The sequence below is a fragment of the Anguilla anguilla genome, chromosome 3, assembly GCF_013347855.1.
Source record: "Anguilla anguilla isolate fAngAng1 chromosome 3, fAngAng1.pri, whole genome shotgun sequence".
Classification (NCBI taxonomy): domain Eukaryota; kingdom Metazoa; phylum Chordata; class Actinopteri; order Anguilliformes; family Anguillidae; genus Anguilla; species Anguilla anguilla.
The window spans coordinates 24,747,664-24,774,263 of record NC_049203.1 but is presented as its reverse complement, the minus strand read 5'-3'; the positions used below and the strand labels follow the sequence as shown (position 1 = coordinate 24,774,263).

At 41.5% G+C, this 26,600-nt stretch overlaps 1 protein-coding gene and 1 long non-coding RNA gene across 3 annotated transcripts; one reads left to right on the top strand and one right to left on the bottom strand.

The window, feature by feature from the left end:
* Positions 1-652: 652 nt before the first annotated feature.
* On the top strand, positions 653-26,260 carry si:ch211-269e2.1 (cohesin subunit SA-1). 2 transcript variants are annotated; one of them, XM_035410958.1, is made up of 32 exons: positions 653-1,458; positions 3,156-3,281; positions 3,717-3,792; positions 4,012-4,176; positions 4,290-4,386; positions 4,755-4,831; positions 4,933-5,004; positions 5,480-5,684; positions 6,194-6,345; positions 6,942-7,015; positions 7,113-7,236; positions 8,007-8,105; positions 9,335-9,414; positions 9,733-9,840; positions 10,197-10,314; positions 10,563-10,680; positions 11,394-11,497; positions 11,899-11,991; positions 12,585-12,674; positions 13,560-13,763; positions 15,088-15,164; positions 15,285-15,372; positions 15,947-16,027; positions 17,312-17,404; positions 18,155-18,329; positions 20,403-20,542; positions 20,936-21,037; positions 21,451-21,605; positions 22,470-22,598; positions 23,027-23,232; positions 23,919-24,030; positions 24,118-26,260. In XM_035410958.1, exons 2-32 carry the CDS (start codon positions 3,241-3,243, stop codon positions 24,224-24,226), a joined length of 3,564 nt encoding a protein of 1,187 aa, XP_035266849.1. In that variant the 5' UTR covers positions 653-1,458; positions 3,156-3,240; the 3' UTR covers positions 24,227-26,260. The 2 variants fall into 2 exon arrangements, with proteins under 2 accessions (XP_035266849.1, XP_035266848.1); XM_035410957.1 differs by having other exon boundaries at positions 654-1,454.
* On the bottom strand, positions 16,234-20,034 carry LOC118223899. Its single transcript, XR_004764519.1, has 3 exons — positions 19,702-20,034; positions 18,135-18,347; positions 16,234-17,437 (listed from the first exon to the last, which is right to left on the bottom strand). It is a non-coding gene; the product is annotated as an uncharacterized LOC118223899 (long non-coding RNA).
* Positions 26,261-26,600: the final 340 nt, after the last annotated feature.

Genomic DNA, 26,600 nt, shown 5'->3' with positions numbered 1-26,600 from the left:
ATCACTGATTCCTTTAAAAACAAGGTCCACGTGTAACAGTCTATTCTGTACACTGTATACACCGTAATTGCGTCAGCTAAACTCATACTGCCCTGCAAACTTCACTTTTAAAAATGTACTGGCATTGATAGGAATATGGTCCTGGTGAACTGTTTGACTTGGCCTTTCACACATATTTGCCTTGGCCCCAACACATTTAAAATTTGATCTCGGATCACTATTTAATTTCAATGTATGAATATGGCTGAGCTACCATGGTCACAGGTATTGAACTGAGAGTATCCCTTGGAGATACTTAAAGTGACTCTACGGACACTTATAGCTATATTAATAAGGTATACCGCTGACAATCAGTTGTCTGACTTGGGTCCCGGAAGCATTCATCGACCCAGAGAAATGGGCAAAACATAGCTACAGGAAAGCAGCACATAGCCTACTAGTTTTTTAATCAGCTCTGAGTATGACTTCTTTAAGCGCATTCATCACTTTCAGGGATGTGGCAGCGTAGTATAATGGGTAAGGAGTTGGTCTTGTAACTCTGAAGGGCATGGGTTCGATTCCCAGGTAGGACACTGCTGTTGTACTCTTGAGCAAGGTACTTAACCTGCAATGCTTCATATATCCAGCTGTATAAATGAATGCCATGTAAATGCTATGTAAAAAAAAAATAGTTGTGTAAGTCTCTCTGGATATGGATGCTTTGCTCTAGTGTCAAATTGAGCACCCTCACTTGGATCATTTTATCAGTTAGGATATCACAACTTAATTACATGCAAGGCAATCAAACGAATTAAATTACAAGTATATTTTACTGTAGCCATGTTAAGGTAATATAACATTCACATTTCAGTTTATAAGTGTCAGGGCAGTGTGGTGGGCATCACTGATGAGAAATTCGGTTGATTACAGGTACAAATAATCCTGGTTAAACTAATGACTGAAGGGCTGGACTTGCACGTTTTGTATTTGGATGGTATATTCTTAAATGTTTCAACTTCAGCAGTCTAGCTAGCAAAATGTACAAAGGAATTTCCTGTTTTTAAAAAATATAGAAATCGCATATATTATTCTGTCGGTGCATGGTACAGCTAGGTTCGTACTTTTGCGATTATCCCTAAAGTTAAAAAGAAAGAAAGAAAAAAAAAAAACCTTTGGCAGATTTAGGATTCACGGTGATTTAAAAAACGGTGACACGTCAGCGAGTGCAGTGTGGAAGTTAACGTTATCGTACAACCACATTTTGTTTTAATATTACATATTCAGAGTGTGCACCGATTATTAATTGTGACAGTCAGAAGATTATGTATTTTAACGCTCCTCCCTCCGTTGTTCTTGTCATTGTTGCTTTGTTATTGCAAGAGAATACCACAGGATGGCGTTGTGAGATTTAGGTCTTGGTTGCTAGCTACTGTACAAGGATTGTTTTCCCACCCAAATCCGCATGCTTTCAATCGGTAGGTAAGGGAATTTCGCGTTTTTACACGCATGGATTATGCTTTATTGAATTGCTCAGTGTACAATAAAGGACGCCTGTGCCACCCCAAGCTGTTTCAAGGATTGTCAGATGGCAAGATACTGCATAGCTAGTCAGCTAACGTTAGCTAGCTATATGACAGAAATGCCATAACTGAAATTGCTGTCATTAACTTAGCATGGCAACGTTATGATCACGTTTACATACTGAATTGGGTGTCTTGGGTGTACTGATAGAAGCTTAATCGTAGTAATTCAGGTCTTAGTGTTACTGGATATATTCTGTATGTAACTACAGCTATATAACCACTGCAGCAGAATTGAAGTTTTGTGTGTTTCAGAATGGAGCTGTGGGGGATGGGTACAGAACCTTGAGAAACAAATTTAAAGGAATCCCGAGTGACAGCTTCGATATCCAATCATATTCTCGGTCTAAGGTTTATGTTCGTGATTGTAGCCAATGACTAATCACAACCGGCAGCTTTTTCACTGGAGAAATTGGCTAGTAGGCTAATGTTAGCTGTGTCTGAAGTAAATTGTGGTTAGTTTTTCACAACATGGGACCAAATATTAGCTCGAGGTAGTGCTATCACAAACACTGGTCCGTTTACATAAATGGAATAAATAGACAATGATCTGTAAATATGTTTGTTTGGTAGCCAACTACCTATTATGTGAGTCTTACAAGTTGTAATAACGTACAAGTCTGCTACCCTGTTCTAAGCAGCGAATGACATTTCCTTGTCTGGTTCTCCACCACCTATGTAGCGGACCAGCAGGTAGCTAGTCATGCAGTCAGACAAAATCTGCGCCGCTTTCTGGCACCAAGATAACTGGTCGCTAATGTTTGCTAGTTAACTTGGCTGCTCGTCTGACTAGCTTTGTCTCAAGATGAAAAGCTTTGGCTAGAACGTTAGTTCAGCTGCTAACCAGTTGATAATACATGGTATATAGGTGTACTAATATAGTCTCTCGTTATGTTATAAACTAGCCCATATGATAGCTTGGTAGCCTTTAAAAAAAATAATTCTGCTAACGTTACTCCAAGGTTGCATTCTATCTTAACTTCACTTACTATGTGTTTGTATAGACACTTTACAAGCACATTTTTTAAAAGCAAGAATAAATATTGCGACGTAACATTTCATGCTAAATCAAGATTTACTTAACGTTACGCCCATCTTCCTGCACACTTGCTCATTCCCGTCAGCCTCAACGAACTGTAGGTTAGCAAAATGTTAACTTACTCCGTAAGTTCTGAGATAAACTTACCTCCCAAGAAAAGATAATAATCCATTTGCACTGTGGGTTCCTCTTTGTTTCGCAGCGGGTGGGTCCGTGTGTGCTTGTTGTTGTGTCGAATTTGCTAGTTGCCTTGTACCTGAATACCAACCTCTTGGGTGCTGAAGTCATGGTAATTATGTAGCTTCACCCTAGAGAATCCTGATGTCATGGTAACACACCTGTCGAACTGATAGTCCATTGAGACTCAGTGATGTCAGGTTTAATAAAGACTCAAAGTCTTGTATTAATAATGCCTAAAAAAAACATCTGAATACATATATAGAAATAAAACTATTTTAATCAAACTATTTAGTAACCTTCAAACCACTTTCTGCCTGTATATGCAAATGCTACATGCATGTTGTGATTTCAGGCTGGTAATTTCTTCCCTTCTCTAGGGTTTGATGTTTTGTTGGACAGCAGTTCTGAATGCACCATTCCACATATATTCACTGCCCAAGTATGACCATGACCTGAAAAGAGATGATAGCTGAACCAATAGCCTCCAGATCCTCAATACAAAAGTAAGAAACATGCTGATTAAAATTGTATCAAAAGTCTTTAAGACCTTTCTACTTTTAAAATGTACATTTGGTGGCTCTCTGGGGAAATAAAGTTATGTGAAATTGCAAGTAATTTGGTTTGTGATTGCCCTATTCATATTAGACTGCTCTTCAAAATTGTATTGACTTTTGTCCCAGGAAATGTAAGTTTGCTAATAAATATAGCCTACATGCTAAAAATTATCAATGTAAGTCACAATCAGGTGTGTTTCACAGAGCTGCCCTAGTTTCAAATGGCATTTTAAAAGGGAGTCTTAGGCTGCTACTAAATGCTACAATGATATTATTATAAATGTCAAAAAAAAAAAAAAACACAACAACAGTCTGTTACAAGCATGCAGTTTGGCCGTTTATCACAAGAGGTACTTTGAGCAGTGTTATTTCTCTGAATTTCAGAGAGAACTCAGTCACTGATGTCACTTCCTCTGGTTCTGCGAATCACAATGGAAATGAAAACAGACAAAAGAATGTGGTAGGTGTTAACTCCTATTCCTGAGGTTTCACAGGATATAGTCTACAATTTGATGATGAAGAGAGAATGATTATATTGCTGCAATAATCTCTAAATTTGTGTCAAAATCATGTAGGTCTTCGAGTGGTTTTACTGTATACCTGAGTTGCTACATATCTAGAAGTGTGAGTGTGTGTGTGTGTGTGTGTGTGTGTGTGGGTGTGTGTGTTTTATGCATAGAGAGGGAAGAGGAGGGCACGGGAGGTGTCCGAAAATGCCAAACGCAGGTTCTCAGAGTCCAGGGGTGGCAGCCCTGGCAGGGCAGAACGCCACCATCTTAAGAATGGGGACATCGAGGCCGTCACCCTGTTTGAGGTGGTCACTATGGGGAGGAGCGCCATTCAGGTACACCTACACAATTGTGTCTGTAAAATAGCATTTTATTGACTATTGCATAATCACAGACTCCTGTTTAAATACATATACAATATAAATTTTTCCACATCTCTTTTCTGAAGGCTGTGGTGGATGACTGGATTGAGGCCTATCATACAGACAGAGACACTGCCCTTCTGGACCTCATTAGCTTTTTCATACAGTGCTCTGGATGCAAAGGTAATGTTTCCTTCCCTCCACTTTTGGGGGGCTAAAAATATTGAAATGCCCTGTAACCAAAACATACCACTTTGGCCCTGACGTGCAATGCTAGTATATTGAGTGGGTGTGGCTATGATGGTGATGAAAATATGTCTCTGATAGATTTTTTCAAGATGGGAGACTGATAACAAACGTTTTCTTGTATGTTGTAATTTGCCTTTTTTACCACCATATTATCAGTGTGCAAATAAATTTACCATCAAAAATGATTTTATTGTGAAGTTTCCCTTCGAACGGGCCTCATGTTGCACACAGATACTGTTAACATAAAAAAAAAATTGTATTGGTTGACAGCTATGGAGTAACACCTGTTTCTTGTGTGACAGGTGTGGTCACAGCTGAGATGTTTCAAAACAAACAGGACACCGAGGTGATGAGTAAAATGGTGGAGGAACTTGATGAGGTAGGAGTTCTCTGTGTCTATACAGCTTATGTCACTGCTGTGGTAAATTCTGGAACATCTTAAGTGAGATGTGTGCATATTGAATTTCCAATCTGTTATAGGGGTCTGGCTTACAGTATAAAAAGTTCCTGGCTTTTCCTTGGATTCTTACAGTCACATGGCCTTTGGACATGGTACGTTTATGGTTTTTCCAGCTCTACATTCTTAGTGTTAGCAAAGTGTAAGACCAATACACTGCATATAATTTCTTCTTTGAGCGCTTGTCCATAAATCAGGTCAATAACTAAGAACAAATTTTGACGTGCTCCAAAATAATTTTCATAAACTTCTATTTGACATAATATTGTTTATTTATAAAGTATAGAAATCACATTTTTAAATGTAATCATATTGAATCATCACATTGAAAAACCTATTATTATATTAATTATATAAATATGTATTTGTGGACAATAAATCAGTTCTCTGAAAATCACCATAGCCAGATTTCGTACCCTTTGTAAAAAGGTCAAACATAGGGGCTTTTAGCAGTAAATATCAGTAATGCATTGAATTTAACATTCTCTTGTACTTGAAAGTATCCCTCAGATCAGGTAAGTGGGATGTACAGGTAGGAGGGGTCCTAATGTTTCCCACAACCTGTTTCAGGACAGTGGGGAGTACCCCCTTACCATGCCAGGCCTTTACTGGAAGAGGTTCCGCGGCAACTTCTGCGAGTTCGTGTCGGTGTTGGTGTCCCAGTGCCAATACAGCATCATCTTTGACAGCCACCTGATGGACACGCTGATCTCGCTGCTGACTGAGCTGTCCGACTCCAGGGTGCGGGCCTTCAGACACACCTGCACGCTGGCAGGTAACACCCGTGCGCCCGCCGGGCTCATTTTTATACAGCACTCGACCGCTTGCGTCCGTAGTAGCTTCCTGTGTTAACTGAGTTTGGTTTAGTTAAAGTCTGTACTGAAGCCCAGTTCAGATGTGCGAGCAGATTTGAGGAGTGAAAATAGACAGGTGAGTTAAAAAAAAAAACCCAAAACTTTACTACACAGTAACGTAAAGACCACACAGTCCACATGAAAATAAGGTTTAACAAATTAAATCCCTATTTCCATTGCAACGAGTTACAAGTTGGCTGTGCTCTCCAACTCTTTTTCAAACTTTGGACCGAAAATTTGACGTCTGTTGAATCTCAGAGACTACTGCTGCTGTTGTGAACCTGATCCTTTTGAACTCAGTCGTTTTCAGCAGACAAAAACGTCCTCTTAAAAGTTCTAAAACTTGTTGGCTCTTTGATCTGAGATGGCCTTATAGTTCTTTTTCTCTCAGAACTCTCTGCTCATCCTGTCGTGTGTCTCTCACCCACAGCCACCAAGCTCCTGAGTGCCTTGGTGGGTGTGGCCCTGAACCTCAGTGTTAGTGTGGACAACAGTCAAAGGCTTTATGAGGTGGAGAAAGGGAAGGCCCCTTCTAAACGAGCGGGGCTCCGGCTCGAGAAAATCCAGGCTAAGATCACTGAGGTGAGACATGAATTTACGGAAATGAAATACTGAAAATATGTATATTGAAAAAACATATGCTGTTAGAATATTGCTGCACTTCGTAATGTGTGTTCTTTGCAATACAAATTATTCCCAATTTCAGATATTTCACTGTATATATTTTTATATTTATTTTTATGAAAAGTCTTCGAATTTACAATACATTGCAGTGTATTTAATTTCTGTAAGGGTTCATTTTGCTTGTCAGAAATAGGATTGCCTCATAGAAAAGGCAAGTTTGGTTTTCTTTTAGCAAATACAATGTTCCTTCTAATTTGTGTTCTTTCTCCTTGTCTTATCCCAGTGTATGTGTATTACACACTTTGAAATCTGACAGGCATATTGTAGATCATGGGTGTCAAAGTCAAGTCCTGCACGGCCTCATTGTCTGAAGACTTTTCTGGCTTTCTTTCAGCAGCCAATTTAGGGGTGTGGACTCTTGAGCCAATTAGTGACTGAAATTTATCACTTAGTCATAATTTAGCATTGCAGCCCTCCAGGATTGCAGCCCATCACCCCTGTTGTCCGTGGACCTGATGGGGAGCCATATTTAAAATGTTTTTTTGACTGCCCAGCTGCAAGAGAAGAGGTGTGAAATAGAAAACATGATGGATGCCATTTTCAAAGGAGTCTTTCTGAAGAGATATCGGTAAGATATCTCTATCCTCTATCCTGTCAAAACTGGCAATCGCCGATGCTTGTAGATTTTGAGGTCCTTCTTCATCGAATGTGGCCTTCAATTGCAGGGACGTGATTCCGGAGATTAGAGCCATTTGCATGGAAGAACTGGGGATCTGGATGAGGCTGTACAGTCCCGTGTTCCTGAACGACAGCTACTTGAAATACTTGGGATGGATGCTGCACGACAAGGTGTGTGGGCTTAGGGAAGGCTCCTGCACGTTGCCTTGGAAACAAAACATAGGGAGGTCCAGGTGGCATACGACTCCTTAAGTCGTTGTTTTGTCAAACAGATTTTAAGAATTCTACCTCTGGGTTCAATTAGTGTGACTGAGTTCCTGATGGCGGTCCTGTTGGCCGTCACTGTCCTAGTCTAAGACTAAGTTCCTTCTGTGATGTGTCATTCCATCAGAAATAATGGATAGTTTAGATGCTGTCAGTGGCTGGGTATTTCTGTCAGTAAACTATTCATAAAATACTTAAGCCTGGAGATGTTGTCTGCACATCCTCTGTCTACCAAAATGTGAGGAAAAAGTGCTTATTGCGGTTTTGAATGCCTGTACACATTTTATTCTAACCTGTTGCAATATTTTATACTGAAATCACCAAGGTTATAATTGAGTAGTCTTTGCTATTGTCTTCAGTAATTGTGGTGTGCAGTAGTACTTCTAGCTTCTGCACGACAGACTTCAGGAGCAACTTGAAATTAGCACTACCATGCAACAAGGCCACACTAATTTTGTCCCATTGAGATTGAATGTGATCAATATCTATATCCAATAACATATGACATATTTTATGGTACCAAATACACAAAGAAATGATAACCGTCACCGGATTTGGAAGTGCATGGCCAACCAAACACTATCTTTTCTGAGTTTTGTTTTCCACCCTTGTATTTTAAGGCAGTTCCTTAAGGTGTGCATGTGTTAAATGAGCCTCAATATCCTTTTTTATTCCAGCAACCTGACGTCCGTTTAAAGTGTGTGTTGGGTCTCCAGGGACTTTACGGCGATACACTTTTAAACTCCAAACTGGACCTTTTCACAAGCCGTTTTAAGGTAGGTTTTTTAGAGACTGAAGTTTTGTGCTTTTTTGATGGTTTGAATTTTATTTTTCAACATTTAAGAAAGATTTATAACTTCAAAACTTTTATTTTAAAGTTATAATGCTGTAGCCTCCTCTTTCCTGTTCTGTCAACAACAACCCAACCCAGTGGCCTGGAGCAATCTGCACCATAGATTCCCAAAAGATAAAACACAAATTATTCCATTAGTATACACCCACCCCCCCCTTTTTTATAAATGTGTTTACCGTAAATACCACAGACGCAAGTAATTGTTCTTCTCCAGAATATGGATGGGGGTTTGTTCCTCCTTTTTGGTTATGATCCTTGTTGAGAAGCCGCAACAGAGTGGAGCTGGTGAGGAGTCATGTGAGTCTGAGAGTGTTTTCCCTCTCTGGCACAGGAGCCAGAGTCTGCGACAGGTTAGGGGGGAAAGTTCACCCATTAGCGGGACTTCAGTGATTGACAGCTTGTGAGGGCCCCCAGGTCCCCCCCAGGCAGTGCAGCCCCTCAGCTAGGTCATTAGCCATCTCGACGGCATGACCCAGGCATGTCATTACTCCAGAACCCCGCGCCAACTCCGCAAGCATAGGCAAGACGTTGCTTAGGCGTGCAGGGAAACTACTGGCGGTTCTTAAAGGATAGGATGGACTGATGATGTGAAAAGATAAGAAAGATGAAGCGATGAGGCTCAAACACAGGGCCTCTGCATCGTCAGCTTCTGAATTTACAGGTCTGATGGAGATTAGCCATGCTAATCTTTCTCGATTTAATTAGCCTGATTAGTCTATTACTCAAGTGCGTTGTCTGAGTGTTACTCAGGTCTCTGCTTATCCCTGCAGACCATTTACAGTATGATTGTGATGACCAAGATATTGCTGAAGTGCTATTCGGCTTCAGTCACAAATGTCTTCAGTGGAGTGATCAAATTTTATCTATTAATATAAGAATTGTAAATACTTTTTTTCCTGTGAGTTGGTTCTAATATTTTACCTGCGAGGACCCCATATGGTGTGTTTTGACTTTCTCTCATTTTATGCTTTATTAACGTTTCCTTTAAAGCTTCACTTGCCTACGGACTGCAGATGGAAATTTACTGTATACATACACTAGATATGCCATGCTAAATATGCCATTGTGAATTGAGGCAGTTGGTGATATGCTGATCACTGCTACATTGTCCCCTTTTATCTAATGGAAATGAGTACATATGCTTCCCTGCAGGAGAGGATGGTGTCCATGACTCTGGATAAGGACCATGAAGTGGCAGTGCAGGCTATGAGGCTCCTCATGGTCATTTCTCAGTGAGTCCCACCTCATCCCAATTATTCACTGAGTTGGGGTCAATGCTGTTTCAATTCAGTCAATTCGGGAAGTAAATACATGTACTGTAAATATTTTAAATACTTTACTGATATACTTTTACTTGTATTTTATACAAGTAATACCATATAACTTTTCAAGTAATAAATAGAATTTAAATGTATTTCAGAAGTCATGACATAAATTGAAAAGAAATTCATTGATTATCCTCCAAAATGCACTTTCAGAATTGAAAAATGTCCACAAATGTTCTATAAGAATTTATGAATGACCTAATTTCATTTTATTCCACCCTGCAGGTCCTGTGAGGACGTCCTGAGCACAGAGGACTGTAAGCACATGTACCAGTTCGTCTACTCCTCCCACAGGCCACTGGCTGCCACAGCTGGGGAGTTCCTGTACACAAAGTGAGTCTGTGAGAGCAACCTCGCTGGGACTTTATACTGTCTCACATGCTGTCTCACAGGGAATCCCATGCAGTCTCAGACTGTATGATTGCAACGCTCAGTACTGTCTTGTCTGGTAGAGAGGGGATCACAGCTCAGAAAGTATCATGGCGGCTTGTGAACCCCTGACCCTACAGGGGAGCTCACAACCTGGCTGCCCTATAGAGTGCACCAAAGGTCTCGGCTAGTTTTGCACACTTTTTAACTTGACTGATATAAAGGTTTCCCCTAAGAGAAAACAGCTGATTGTGAGAGCTCGCCATTGATTAACACACACTCACTGATAGTGAATGCACTCCCTCCTTCCCCCATCCCAGGTTGCTTAGCGCTCCGACCGTCGCTGAGCCCGGAGATGGGGCGTCAGAACTGGATCGCCGCAAAAATCTGGCGGATGCCAGGGTCCAGGCCCTACTGCAGTTCTACAGGGAGAGTAAGGTGGGAGGTAGCACTTTGCTGTGTGTGTGTGTGTGTGTGTGTGTGCATGCATGTGTGCGTGTGAGAGCATTCTGTGTGTGTCTGTGTGAGAGAGTACTGTATTATGTTCCATGTACTGTATGTGTGTGTGTAAGAGAGCGAGTGTGAGTGTATTTTTAGTGCATGCATGTGCATGAGTACATGTTCCATGTACTGTGATGTACATATGTATGTGTGTTATTGAGGACTGGTGCTCTGTCCCCTTGCAGCTCCATCAGCATGTGGTGTACCTGGTGGACAGCCTGTGGGACTCAGCAGGAGCTCTGCTGAAGGACTGGCCTTCTCTGACCTCACTGCTGCTCCACGACTCCCCCTCCTCAGAGCCTGGTTAGTCCTCTCCTTCCCTGCCTTTCTTCCAGTACCACACCCCCTTAACCACCACAGCTGCCAGGTTACACCTCTCCTTCTATACCTTACTATCAATACCACACCCCCTTAACCACAACAGCTGCCAGGTTAGACCTCTCCTTCTATACCTTACTATCAGTACCACGCCCCCTTAACCACAACAGCTGCCAGGTTAGACCTCTCCTTCTATACCTTACTCTCAGTACCACACCCCCTTAACCACCACAGCTGCCAGGTTAGACCTCTCCTTCTATACCTTACTATCAGTACCACGCCCCCTTAACCACAACAGCTGCCAGGTTAGACCTCTCCTTCTATACCTTACTATCAGTGCCTGCCTAAGATTGGCTGACTGCTGTGTATTAGTGTGTTTATCTGTGTCATTAAATGTATGAGCGTGTATGTGTGTGTGTATGTGTCTATGTGCTTTGTGTTCATGCTTTTTAAACATGGTGTGTGAGTGAGTGTCTACTTAAAAGTTGTCTATTTTTTAAGTGGTACGTATATGTGTAGTTGTGTGTCTTTATTTACGTGTATTTACTACTTGTGAGTGCACATATATTTATGTGTGTGTATGTGTGTGCAGAAATGTGTATTGTGTTGTATGAGCACGTGTGTACGTTTCTAACATTTTATATGTTTGCGTCTGTGGGTTTATTCATGTATTGCGTTGTGTGTGTACACGTCCGTAGGTCAGAGCAGCGCTCACACAGGTTTCGTGATTGAAATCCTGCTGGCATCGGTGCGGCAGGCCGCCGAGGGCCCGCCACAGGCAGGGAGAGGCACGAGCAAGAAGGTCAGACTGCAAGGCTGCCTGTCTGTCTGAGGAGCTTTATATCTGACTCACCAGAGAGGCTTTTATTTCTGCACAATAGTGTCATCAGTCTTTCCTGTAGCTCCCATTATTAAGGAACTGCCTGGAGAAGGGCTTCCTGCTAGGAGGAGTGCAAAGTGCTGATACTGTGTGTGTGTATGTGCGTTTGTGTGTTTGTGTGCGCGCGCGTGTGTGTGTATGTGCGTTTGTGTGTGTGTGTGTCTGTGTGTGTGTGTGTGTGTGCGCGTGCGTGTGTGTGTGTGTATGTGTTTGTGTGTTTGTGTGCGTGTGTGTGCATGTGTGCGTGTATTTGTGTGTGTGCGTGCGTGCGTGTGCGTGCATGTGTGTGTGCGTGCGTGTGTGTGTGCGTGCATGTGAGGCAGGTGATCAGTGTGAGAGAGAGGAAGGCCCAGTCTGATGACTGCACGAGGCTGACCGAACACTTCCTGGTGGTGCTTCCCGACTTGCTGTCTAAGGTAGGGCATAGAATATTGTCACCATATATGGAAATAACACATACAGTGAGTCCACAATGTTTGGGACCAAGACATATTTTTATTGATTTGGTTCTGTATTTCACAATTTTGGATTTCTAATTTAATTTGTGGTTAAAGTTCAGATTCTCAGCTTTATCTAAGGGGTTTATTTTTAACATTTTGGTTTCACCATATACAAATTACAGCACTTTTTATACAGAGTATAAGTATTTTCTCTGGTGATGCTCCTGCTTGTTTTGGTGGCTGGTTGCCCTTAAGTGTTCTAATCAGCATATGAAACATGGAAGTACAGAGTCAAATATGTCTTTGTCACAAACATTATGGAGCTCACTGTATATTCAAACTATTGCAATGCTTTAAAAATATGTGAGCAGATATAATGTAGAAATTAATGCTGCTTTCAGATACTGAATGTGAAGTTGAAAAAGTGGTGTATTTTTTTTTGGAAATTTGTATACTGTATACTTGTATATTTGCAAGGAAGTCCACATATTTAGAATATATTGCAGAATATTCAGCTTCTGTAAGAGGGAGCCCTCTGATGATACGTCAGGCTGTTTTCCTCCTTGCAGTACTCAGGTGACGTAGAGAAGGTGTCCTACTTCCTAAAAATACCTCAGTATTTCCAAATGGACGCTGGTACCACTACGTGTTCTGAAAAGGTACTTTTCTCTCCGTCTGCACCTCTGCATAGACTCCACCTTATTCATTTGAGCTCTTTTTGTAGCACAAATAGACAGCAACTCCCATTCTCATAGTATTTCAGTGTGGTTGTTGTATGATGTTCCCGAGGTGTGAGGTGTAATTTCTGAATGGATAGGCAAACTTTCGAAAATCAAATTCTGTGCATTACAGACAATATAGAAATTTCATTTTAAATCTGTTTAAGAAAGAAATATTAGGACTAAAACTCTTCATTTAAAATGAAGACCCTCCCCTTCAGTCACTCCTGTCATTGAATTAATTTATGTGTTTCTTCATGGGGCTGGATGTTTTTATGAGTTGTATCGTGGTTGTAGCATGACTGCGCACATCCTGATTGGGTTGTAGCGTGACAGTGCACGTCCTGCTGGGGTTGTAGCATAACAGCACAGTAGCATGACAGCACACGTCCTGCTGGGGTTGTAGCATAACAGCACAGTAGCATGACAGCACACGTCCTGCTGGGGTTGTAGCATAACAGCACAGTAGCATGACAACACACATCCTGCTGGGGTTGTAGCATAACAGCACAGTAGCATGACAGCACACGTCCTGCTGGGGTTGTAGCATAACAGCACAGTAGCATGACAACACACGTGCTGCTGGGGTTGTAGCATAACAGCACAGTAGCATGACAACACACGTCCTGCTGGGGTTGTAGCATAACAGTACAGTAGCATGACAACACACTTCCTGCTGGGGTTGTAGCATAACAGCACAGTAGCATGACAGCACACGTCCTGCTGGGGTTGTAGCATAACAGCACAGTAGCATGACAGCGCACTTCCTGCTGGGGTTGTAGCATGACAATGACAGCACACGTCGTCCTGCTGCTTGTCTTCCAGCACCTGAAGGCCTTGCTGACGCAGATGGCTGCAGTGGTGGAGATGCACACTGACGCCGCGGTGCTGGAGGCCGCCGCCCGCACGTACCAGGCCCTTTGCTCCGCGGACACGCCCTGGGAAAGCCTGGCGTCACCGGCCTGGGACGAAATGGTCCGGCGCTGGGTGGGGAGGCTGGACACACTGCTGAGAGACACTGTGGAGAAGGTGGGCATCTGATGATGAGTACAAACATCTCCATCTGTCTCCACGTCCATCTTATCTATCTTATTCACTAATTATGTGATTGTGTTAGTGTGTGTGTGTGTGTATGTGCATCAGGGTTGGGCACCGCTCAGAAGCAAATTATGAATGCCTCTAACTCAGATTTAAAAATGCATATACATGCTTTAGGTGTAGCTTTTTACTGTAAGACTTTATATCTTAATGCTTTGTTTGTACATTAAACATGTTATCATAAAAACAATATATAAAATGCTGTTTAAACACTATTATAAGTATGTATTGATGTGTCTCTCCCTACAATGAATCTTTGAAGTGCCAATCTACAGAATAAGTCATTATAATTAATAAATCCTAACACTCATTCCGTGCAACATGGTGGAAGAATATTTCATTTGTATGATTTCTCTGCCCACAGGCCACTTCATTAGTATGATAAAGGTGTGTAGCGTTCATCCTGCATGGATGGGCTCAGCCCACTGGCGCAGCAAAGCATTTTTAAAATAGTTTACACTGACTGCTATTGATACCTTTGACACCTTAAGTAGCAGTAAAGCCAATGTTAGTATTAAAACAGAATGGCAGTTTTTTTATACAAACTGAATGTTTCTACTATGTTTTATAAAAAATGATTAAGAAAATGTCGCCAGGGCTGAAATTCTATTATCAAATTCATCATATGCTAGTCTATAGTATAGCTGCTTATTTATTGTGACTAGCTAGATTATGTTCATTCTGATTTTAAAAATATGCCATATAAATTCAATGTGTAAATACATTGCCTTAAGTGTCTGTAAAACATTCAGTTGGAAATGAAAGGGATTGTGGCTTCAAATATAAAACAAAATTCTCTATATGAGGTTGAGAACATGACAAACAAAATGGATCTAGTTAATCCCGTAGGTACTGATTCTAGATGAAGGAATAGTTGGGAAACATTTCTAGAAATGAATGATGTAATTATTGGTATCTTCTGGTAAAGTACATATATATATGTCAGATGTAACAAAGTTCTCTTGTTGTGTGATAGTGGAATGTCTTGAAATTGCAATGAATTAAATTCCACATCCTGGCATTACAATTCAAAATTCTGTGGGATGTGGCCAGTTCAATTCAAATTTCAACAGATGAAGTTAATGGGAGAAAATTCTATAATTCATAATTTTGCACAACCCTGTTGTGTGTGTGTGTGTGTGTATGTGTGTATTTGTATTGTGGAAGTGTGAGTGTGTGCATATACAGTATGCTAGTTTGTGTATGTGTGTGTTGGTACCCTTTATCTTAACAGAAAGTTTTTTCTGTCTGTCAGGATGGCACATTCACTGCTGATGAAGTGCAGACTGAGGAGATTTTATCCATCCTGAAGAGGGTTGCCGCTTTCCACAAGTAAGAAACCCGTAACTGAACAAGCTCATTGAGTACTGCTCGGGCCAGGTACGCCTAAGGTGCGTGTGTTTGTGTGTATGTGTGTGTGGGCATCACCTCTTTCTTTTCTCGTTTTCACAGTTCTCAGGACCTATCCTCATGGGGGCTCTACGACTCTGTCTCTCGGCTGCTCGGTGTAGAGGTCCAGCATGGATCTCTGCCTCCCGAGGTATTCACTAGCACCTTTATGTGTCTTTTCACCACAGACTCACTGTAGGAACCAGATGTTCAGCAACAGGCTTGCAGCCTAGTTCATTTCAATTCAAGTCGATACAGGAAATCGTAAGAAAAATGTCCATAGAATATTATGGGGATTTTACCAGTTCATTAGTTGAATTTCATTGTATTTACTGAATTGACTAAATTGAAATTGCCCTCATTGATATCTTCAGCTTGAATGATAGAGAGACGGAACTTCTGATCTTTAGAATATTTTGCTCCCTGAAGATGGTTGGTCAAAATAGGTTGTTACATACCACACTGAATGCAGGTAGATGTGGGCATTGCTTATTGGTTTGTTGTCCATCTGTATTGAGCGCTAGTCACAATTTAGGTTGGCCACCTAATAATAAATGGATGGCGTACTTATTTCACCTATTATGGGTTGCTCACCTCTCAACGTACACCTCCACCAGTTTTATTGAACAGAAACGCCGGATAATGACTGTGGAGCTGGCTATCTGGTGAGTTTGTAGAGTCTTTGATGGAATCTCTCACTGACTAGGCGTGTCTGTCTCCCGTAGGTCACTGTGCAGGCCTTGCAGTGCGTGTGCTACGCAGTGCTGTGGCAGCTCAGCTCGTGTGGAGAGGGCTCGCTTTCCAGGGTGCGTAAATATGCTTCATCATCAGGGGAAATGATTTTTTATTAGTTTTCATGTATTTGCTACTTTGTTTAACAAACCCTCCACCCCTTAGCACCTGACCAAAACTGTCCCACTCTAGCCCCCATTCCACCACCCCAGCCAAGTAACTACCTCCTATATCGACCCAACCCACATAACACCAAACCAAACCACAATTTCCCATTGGATTTATGTTTTTATTGCAGATTGGTTGAGTCCAATGAATTGTTAACACAGTTAAAATGGGGATAAAATTAGGCTTTCTTCTGTGTTGAAACGATCTTACAGTAGGACAAGTGATGGACCACAAGTTAAATACATATTTTGTTTTATTTTTTTATTGTACATCAGTAATGCAGGTGGGGTAATGCCAAATCCTATCCCTCAGCAGCAAGAAGGATGACACCCAGTGGAGTTTAATAAGGCAAACAAATGCCAGTGAAGGGGATTCATCCCATGTAATTAAGTGTGGTAGACACAGGTGATGGATTGTGTTGGTTTTAATAGCTTCTTGTACCTGTTGTGTTCCATGCACCCTCCCTCTTATCTGGCATTTTTTAAATTATTAAACCTGGTGTCGCCGTTTTCTGGGTAATCATATTTCTCGCATTCTTCCCTGATCTTTGACCTCCCGTGTGAAATGTTAACGGCGGTTGCGAGCGCTTCAGGTATGAAGGAAACATTAAATCTTCTTGCGGGAGAGGGCCATTGATTGCTGCCCTTCCCAAAGACCCTTTAATCAATAACTGACAGACTGCGGGGCAGTAATGTTCGTCGTCGACGACAACGACCGCGTCGCGATTTGCATTTGTAATGCCTCGGGCATTCGTCTCCGAATTTCGGCCATTTTGGATTTTCGAATTCAGCAGGAGACTGAGAAGCAGTTGTACAGTTCAAAGGGAGTCGTGCTAAAGAATTTAGATTGCTGTAGGGTCTAAGTGCCTGAAACGGGAGCGGGCGCATGTCCCTGGGGCAGAAGGCTTTTGTGTCTCTGAAAGCATGGGTTACACAGGGCAATGTGAGGGAAGCCACAAGGACTCGCTTTCATCAGACAAGACTGCCGACTTCCCCCCCGTCTGGGCTGTCAAATTAGGCTCCGTTACGCTTTCCAATCCAGACGTCTAACAGTCTTTAGATTCGTTTGATTGTCCTGCGCATGACTAGTAATGATGGCGTTGGTTCAGAACAGCTCTGTGATTCAGTCCGTGTGCTGCGCTGAGGGACGTCCCTTGACGTCTCACGCTTCTGGCTGCTGTGCCATTTCAGGAGAAAGCCCTCGCCCAGAGGAACCAGCTCCGGGGTTTTTGTGAAAAGTGCCACCGCTGTCTCTCCCATAGCAACCCTGCGGTGAAGGAACAGGTGAGGGATGTCTCTCTCTTTCAGACTCTTCCACTGCCAGGAAATATAAACAGAATTAGAACCAGGAAACCGGAACCAGAATTTAGAACTGCAAAAACATGCCAGAGTTCCATTTCCTGTTTACATTGCATTTGCTGTCGCAGGGCTGCTCCCACCCTCAGACAGATCCAGCCAATCAGGAGAGACTGATATTACATCTGATGTGCTGTGGTTAATATTTCAACTCTTTGTGTACTTCATATGAAAATTTCAAGAATAGAAGATTGATATAGAATCCACAGTGCTAGTTTCTGATCACAACAGATCACAGCACGTATATGATTATTTGTCTGCATTGTTATTGCCTGCAATTGAGAGCATGATTGAAATAAAACTCATGAATTGAAAAACCTCAATCAAAAATTATGGCCATTTTGCAATTCATGAATTTAATTTCAAATCATTTCCTGAATTGATTGAATTGAAAGGGAACTGAGCTGCATCCGCACAATGTATGCGATTATTTGGTGCCGTTACGTTGTTGGTTGTAAAGCGTGTGATTGTTTGGTGCTGCTACATTGTTGGTTGTGAAGCGTGTGATTGTTTGGTGCTCTTACGTTGTTGGTTGTGAAGCGTGTGATTGTTTGGTGCTGTTACATTGTTGGTTGTGAAGTGTGTGATTGTTTCGTTTTGCCGTTATATTGACAGAAACAGTGACAATGCGTGACTAGGCCAGTCTGTGTGCACTCACTAGTGTCGATTTCCCTCTAGGCCTTCCTGTCACTGTGTGACCTCCTCACCGCTCACAGCTACCAGCTGCAGGCATGGGACCACACAGCCGGTGCAGTCGTCCTCTACACCCCCGACCCCAAACTGCAGAGGGCGCTGTTGGCATTCATCATGGAGCACGTTTTTACCGGAGTGGAGCTCGACAGCCAGAGCAGGGGTGAGCGCTTCCTGTCTCCTTGTGTGTGCAGTGTGTATGGGTCCAGTTGGAACAGTACAGCAAAAAATGCTTCATGAAACAAATATTCTTGTTGGTTTTTGTTTTGTATGTTTACATTTAAACATTGGGATGTTTTTTTCTAGAGTTCTTTTTTTCAATTGATGCAGTTTTACCATTGTTTCCTTATGCATATGAGCAAATCCAAATAGCGCTTTATCACAGTTTATATTGTAACAGGGAGCAGTAATCCCTACATATTATTAAGGAACAAATACTTTTCAGTTATGGACTGTGTAATTTAGGGTATTTGTTTCTGATTTAATACAGAACATTAGTTCTTGGCTCCAAAAAAGTGCATTTTATTTAGATGCTTGAATAACAGGACATGGCCTAAATTTGTTATGTGGTGCCACAAATACTGTAAAAATATTTTGGGTGTATAATATAGCATATTCGGTGATAGAACACCAAGCTCTGCTCTCACCTTTCTAAGCATTTTACAGTATTACCGTTAACCAGCAGATGGCAGACTTTCACAGTATAAATTTGATAAATTTGAGGCAAATCGATTTCCACACAGTAGTTATAAATGGAAAATGTATTCAGATATAAAATGCATGGATGTATATTTGTTATATAATAGTAACATATAAAGAATATATCTAAAAAATAAATGTTTTCATATTTTACTTTTCAGAAATATGCTTTGAATTAATCCTATCCTTTTATGGGAGATCTTGTTAGAAGTATACGTTCATTTCCAGATTTCCTTAAGATCTCCTTGCCGGCGTTAGATAATGAATTATTTGCCTTAACACATCGACATCAATAAATAAAAATTTACAACAAAATAAAAATTTGGCTCTTTTAAGCTGTCTACAAAAAATAACATCTGTAATATGGTAAAAATCTGTACATTAATGTACTTGAGTAAAGTAGCCTACTCCACCTATATAACACAAACGACACTGCCTGCAAAGATATGTATAAAGATCTAAAATAAGTCAAGTGGTAAGACAACACATAGATAATCACATGACTGGGACTTTGGACCTCACTAAAAATATCCCTAAGCAGTCAATAATTACTCTGTTCTGGACACGAGTGCAATAAGGGGTTGCTGGCCTGAGAGCAGTAATGAAACAGCCATCAGAGAGTTATGTAATTTGCTCCATGTTTTAGATGGGTTATAATGATGTATGGTTAATTTAGGAGGTGACCGGGCTGTTCAATCAGTCGGGGACAAAGAGCGGCCATTAAGATAAGATATTGGAGCGATTGCTTTCCAGGAGAAAGTATTATTAACTTCAGCTCCGTTTAGTGAGGTATTTCATTAGCCGCGTAGTTCTTAAAAGTATTAATGCTCACGCACCTTGTTGTCGTAGCCAGTCGCTTGGAGAACAACATCGCCTAGTAAATCAGAAAAAAGAAAAGAAAAAAAAACACCCACACATTGGATGTCCTGCCAAACCCTGAGGAAGGTCATTTTTTCCCCGACACATTAGCGTTAGCGAGATTGGCGGTAGATCTAATGTGCGGGGAATTTTTTTCCTATTAAGGCCCATGCGCAATCACTTTTTTCTTCTTACTTTTATAGTGTTCATTAAGCCGCATGATAAAGATGTATGCTTACATTTTTCAGAACGGGGAACATAATAAAATAATAGAACACTTTACTCTGATGTAAAGTATGTCCTTTCTGAGCACGAAAGCTGGAGGTTCTGCACAGGCATTCACTTCAAGTTCTCTTCTGATTGGAAGCTGACAAAGCCTTCTCCCCAATGATTAGTTAATAAATAATATGTTTCGTAATTTATGCAAGAAATATGGTCGCCAAAAGACAAAAAAAAAGCCTCCTGTGTTGTGGTCACTATTATAATGTTATATGACATATAAATATAATATTATAATGTTTTTAGGCTAAAAACGAATGTAAAACATAAAAATAAAAGGCTTAATGTCAAAATTAGTATTTGTTAAATTTAGTGTGGTTCTTTGCATAAAGCGCTGGGGATGTCTCAGACAGAGGGCTGTTTTTATGGGGCGTCTCTCTCTCTCTGTACCTCGACGCAGCCAGCGAGAGCGGCTCGGCCGTGAACAAGCTGGAGGACCTCCACAAGCGCAGGAACCTGCTGGCCGCCTACTGCAAGCTGATCGTGCACAGCGTCCTGGAGATGAGCATGGCGGCGGAGGTCTTAAAGCAGTACATGAAGGTGCTCCCCTCGTTTTAACCTTCAACTGTGTGTCAGTTCTACTTCACACTCACTACCTGGGGAGTCAAAGTGGGTTCAGAAGGTGAGGGATTGCTCAGCCAATCAGATGTAAGGGGACTATTGAGTGGGCGGACGTAGAGAGCCAATTTTGTTGGAATTTTACTCGGATACTAGGGTTAACACCCTCGATTTTCAAAAGTACCACAGGATCTCTTCCAAATGAATACAAATAAAACCTACGGCATGCTGCCCTATCACTTGACGATTAAAAGCCTTCCACGTGCCTTTGAATGCATGATAGCATTACGTGGCCCAGCCAGTGCGGGAATTCCCAGCTGTGATCTTTTGTTGCAGTGAGATGAGTTCTAAAGCTTTGCTCATTTTGTACCGTAGTATTACAACGACTTTGGTGACATCATCAAAGAAACCCTGAGCAGGACCAGGCAGATGGACAAGATAGAGAGCGCAAGGACCCTGGTTCTGTGTCTGCAGCAGGTACGTGGGGGGAGGCAGGGGTACCATGAAAACACTGTTTGTTCCTGTTAAAACCCCACAGGAACACCCCCACCCCATTTAAGTAGAATGTTCCAGTATATTTTTTTGGGAAACTGACTGTGCTGTCTGTATTTGGCTCTTCGACTTATGTCCTGGTTTATGGCAGTGTATTCAAAAGCACCAATGGCTTGGTTATATGCCTCATATGTATGTCCACCTTGCAAATGTATCCCAATAGTCTAAAGCAGTGGTTCCATACCTTGTTCCTGGAGGCCTACCATCTTGTGGGTTTTCATTTCAATCCTAATTTGGCACACCCAATTATACTAATAAACAGCTCACCTCTAGCTGTTGAGCTGTTCGGCTTGGGAGAAGGCAGGAGGTTTGACGCTCCTGTCTTTGTGCTTTGGTAGCTGTTCCTCAGGTTGAAACAGGAGCAGGACAGTGGGAACACCTGCAGCTCCGGGGTCCAGACCTTCAGCAGCATCAAGGAGCTGGCCCGACGCTTCTCCCTCACCTTCGGCTGGGACCAGGTCAAGTCCCGTGAGTCCCTGGCCATGATCCACAGGTACTGCTCTCTCACACAGAGCCACTCCTCCAGTACACTGCAGCCATGTTGGTCCTCTTTTTGAACACAAAGTACACTCTTCCCTGATTAGTCTGTTAACCCCATGTGACTTGTATGAGCCAAACAGATCAGTGTTCCAGTGGAGGTCTGAAATCTCCTCTCTATGGACACAAAGTGCTCTAAACAATGTCATGTAACTTGTCTGAGTCAGTCATACATCAGTGCTGCAGTAGAGGCATATCCGTGTGGTTGAAATGGGGATGACTGAAAATACACTACGTTACAAATCACCTTGAAGTCCTTTATTGTATTTTTGTGTGATCAACAAGTCGGTTTTTAAAAGTAAGTCACCAGCCTCCGCAGGATTTCGTGTTTCGTGCTAAGAGAAGTGACACGTTCCTCTGGAAGTATGGAAGTTGAATTCTATTTCCACCTCTACTTTTGCCAAACCTATCCCAACCCCACCTCTTTCCCATCCAATCCTTTCAATCCACTTTGCCCTTTTTATATCACAGTTTCTGCCTCTGTCAAACACTTAACTTGCCGCAGGTATTTCTTTTCCATGTAACATTACTATGTTTTCTATTACTGTAGAAAACATAGCAATATTAAATTCAAAATGTAAATACCAGTTTTCCTGCCTAATTATAACTGTTTTTAGATTTCATTGATTCAGGTTATCTTTTCAAATGAATTGCTAATTGATATATTCTGCTATCTATTTGTCATTGGCTTGCTCTGCTGCTGACTGTCCATGTCTCTCTTGCAAAAGAGGTTATTGTTCTCAAGAGAGCTGGTGAAGTAAAAATGAAAGACCGTACTGGAGCGTGTGTCTCACTGAGCCTCACTGTTCCTGGGTTTCAGGGACGGCATTGAGTTTGTCTTCCAGGGATTCGTGCAGAAGACGGAGCGGCACTCCCCGCCCTACATCTCGTACCTGACCATCCTCACTGAGTTCTCCAGCAAGCTGCTGAGGCCCGACAAGAAGACCGTGTAAGTGCGCCAGCCTCCACGACCGCACCCGGTCGCGGTCGAGCTCACGGCCCTGCAATGTGGTGCGCACGACCAGCCCGTGCCTGGACCGGCAAACTGAGCATGCTCAGAACCATGCTAGTTACAGTGAAAAGGTCTGCTAGCCAGATATACTCATCATATTGACTATTCAGCCAACATTTGCCCTTAACCTTGATTCATGATTAAATGCAAGAATCAGTTTTACTTTACTTTTCTTTCTGAGTTTTCTGAGTCTCACAATTTCACTTATCACAAAAATGAAAACTGCTTGTTGGTAAAAAGGAACTAAATTAAATTAGCATTTTTTCTAAGTCAAGTGCAAGGACAATTGATGAAATCCTGGCCAGTGTCTCCACACAGTCAAAGCTGATGGGGATTTCGGTGAGGATTTTTGGTTTGTCCCCCAGATACAGTTACCTGCAGAGGTACGCCGGAGAACATACGGTCAACAACCGGGACGAGGCCTGGCTCCCCCTGGTCTACTACCGGGCGTCTCTGCTGGCCACGGCCGACGGGGAGGACGCCGTCTCCTTCATCAGCTCCGACACCTTCAAGCAGCCCTCTCTGACCAACCGCTCCCGCTCCCCGTCAATCAAGCAGCCTCCCTCTGACGGTGCGTTGCCCAAGAGCGTCGAGCTCAACAAGAAACGCACGCAGCTGAACATAAGAAGAATATGAAAATATGGAATACCAGAATGGACCATTAGGCCTATCTAGGCTTGTCAGTTATCTGCAGTCTTTAATTGCAACATTTATGACCCCGCTACAGTCCCTGACATGCACAGAAGTGTACTACACTTCACAGTATGAGGTTCTATTTAGTAGCACTCTACTCATGATGCACAGAGATAGTATGGTTCACACCAGAGGTGGATTATCCAGGTTCAGAAAGTTAAAAAAAAGAGTCCTCCCCAGTATTTTTTTCCAATTACTTGGATTTGTTGATTAGTACAATTATTCAGCCAGGAGGTAGAAGTAATGAGTGAAATCAGCTGGCTGAGTTCATGGGTGGAAGAAACACAAGGCAAGACTTTTACTTTCCACATTTTCTCCTAGGCTTTTCTAATTTCGATTTTTTAACCAAAAAGGGCAATAAAGCTTTTCAAAAGGGATGTGATCTATTCAGTTAATTCAGAACATGATTTGGAATTCAGTTCATGAACTCAATAAATGGCCACTGTGTTTTTTTTTCTTTTTTCGGTTCATTAATTAACTGAAATGTGTTTAAATTTGAACTGAACTGATTGTGACCATGCTAAAGCTAGTCATGTGACAGTGTTGCTGTTTTTATTTTGACAGGAGAGGTGCAGAGCGGTGCCTGGCTTCCCTTCAGGAGCCCTGACACGAGGACCCCTCCCTTGTCAGCGTCTGCAGAAGCCAAAGGGAAGAAAGCAGTCAAATCCAGCACGAGGTGAGAAATATGGGCGGGACCGAGGTGTAAAACAGAGCAGTCCTATTGGTTGAGGTGAACCTGAAAGCGTGTGAACATTCTTTCCAGCCAAGAGGGGGAGGAGGCGGAGCTGCAGGTCCCTGCCGTGACCCTGGAGGGGCAGCAGAATGGCGCCAATGATGATGTGGATGTGGACACGGTGGATGTTGACCTGTAGGCCGGCTGTTGAACGTTACCACAGAAGAGTACTCGGTTTGGATGCTGAAACAACATCAGGGATCCAGTGTTATATTTGAGCTCTTGTCTTGACTCCTGCACTTTGTAATGATATTAACCAGGAATGCCCAAACTGTGGGCAGATGGCCAGACTTGGCCCTCCAAGTTCTTGGCCCTTGAAAGGGGTAATTATTTAAAAATAATTAAATTTAAATTATTTAAATTTAAAATGTTTTAATTTGGATGGGGTCCTTGAAATGCTAACTATGCCGTAGCAGGCTGATTCAAAACATTATTTATGAAAAAAATTAATTGATATCCATAACTAAAGTGAATCTCAATCCCATATAAATATACTAGTAATACAGCAGTGGCTGATGCTGTATTTGCATAAAAAATGGGCTCTAAAATGCCACGCTTTGTACGCATTAGGCCCTGAAACTTGAATACTGTTAAAAATGATTATAAAAATTATTGGAATTTATTTATCTGGAAATGGTGGCTCATAAAGGGTCATTGTAGAGATTCTTGTTCTGCCTATAAAGCTCATAAAACTTTGGGCACCCCTGGAATACAAAGGCCTCCATGTGATATGTCGACTTTTGATTTCTGCTCGGGGCATGAAACTTATTTTCTGTGTCCTGTGTCACAGGAGGCATTACGGTCACAAAACTGGCTTATCTCTCTCACGGTGTTCTGCTCAGACGAGTCTCACTGTATTTAACATTGTGACTCTGAGTGCGTACCAGACGTAAGCTAAGAGACGCCACAGGTCTCTCTGGATAGTTCTTTAACGCAGGGCATGGTTAGCCGCTTACCTGTCGTGCAGTCTGGACAATACTTGTTGGTACTGTAGTTTAGAACTAACTACTGTGGTAATTGTCAGTACTGTAATTCTCAAGTTTTGGATACTTTTCAAGTAAAATGTGACCCAGACCAAGAGCATTCATTCAGAACCACGTCAGTTTAAGGCAGATGTTAATGGCACTTAAATAAAAATATATATATACATATTGTAGATCTGGGAAGGAGGCTAGTTTTCTTTGTACATGTATTTATACGGTGTATTTTGATACATCACTGAAATCCATTTTGTCCACCATAGGTGAATTCATTGTGACGTGCAGTAAATAAATGCCAAATCTTAATACTGTCCACCCAGCAAGCAAGCAGCTATGGAGCTACTGTTCTTACCAGCTGTTGGTCCACCAGCATTTTGCGTCCTCTTAACAGCTACAGTAAATGTCATCTGGACTGCCTTGACTCAGTTTTTTTAGCGGATAGGTTACCCATTACCTGTATCGATGGCAGTTGACTGCAATATGCTTGCTAGCTGGGCCCATACCACATTGCTATTATATACATGTCTTGCTATTGTTTGACCAACAGTTGTATTTATAAAAGCAGCTCATAAGCTCTGGAAACTGTTGAATAGTTAGTTTGGTGATATACTGTGTCCCTCTCTGAAGTGGGATTTAAACTCAGGACATGGTTACTGGGTGCATTTTAAATGATTCCTTTATCAGTTTGTGAGCAGGATTTTTTTTATTTTGCAGTTAAAGCAATAATTTAAATCTTTTTTAATATTTGGGACGAATGTATGGATCTTCTCAGTTTAACCATGAAAGGGTCTTTTTTTATACCTTTGTCTTGAATATTGTACTCCTCTAGATGGGTATAACGGTAATTATAGATAATTAGTCAGGTGATTTTTTTGTATTGCAGGTTGAGTAGCAGCTTTTCTGGTTTTACGTGTAATTTTGTTCCCAGATTGCAGGGACCACACGGACATCTTTACTTGACTGTTAAAAAGAAACTTAACAACTGTTTATTTGTGCTTATGGCAGCTGATTTTATAAAGTCGTGTGAAAAGGTGTCATCATGTGTTCAACATTACCTTTTTATGACGGTGCATTTTTGTCTCATGAGAAAATGTGTTTATTTTACAGAAAGCAGCCAAATGGTGTGGTAATTCAATTTGATATAACCATTGTGCAAATGTCAACTGAAAATTAAACACTACACAGAAAATACTGATTTTGTGTATTTTTATATCATGCTTCAATAAAAAAAAAATGTTTTGTGTGTGTGTTTATGATGAAAAATGTGTCCCACAATTGATCATCTTCAAATTACTTGAAATAAATAATTCAATTTATAAATACTAAAAATATTCGCTTTCATAAAGAAAAACTATTAATCTTATGGTAATAATTCAGTAATACTAAATTCTTTCCACATTAGTGGTAAGTGCAAAGTGAATATGGTGTACATAAAAGAAACTTAATGCATATTTATAATGATAATGTTTTTAAAGCATGCTCCATAAAATCACACAATGAATGAATTAATTTATTTTACAATATAAAAATGAG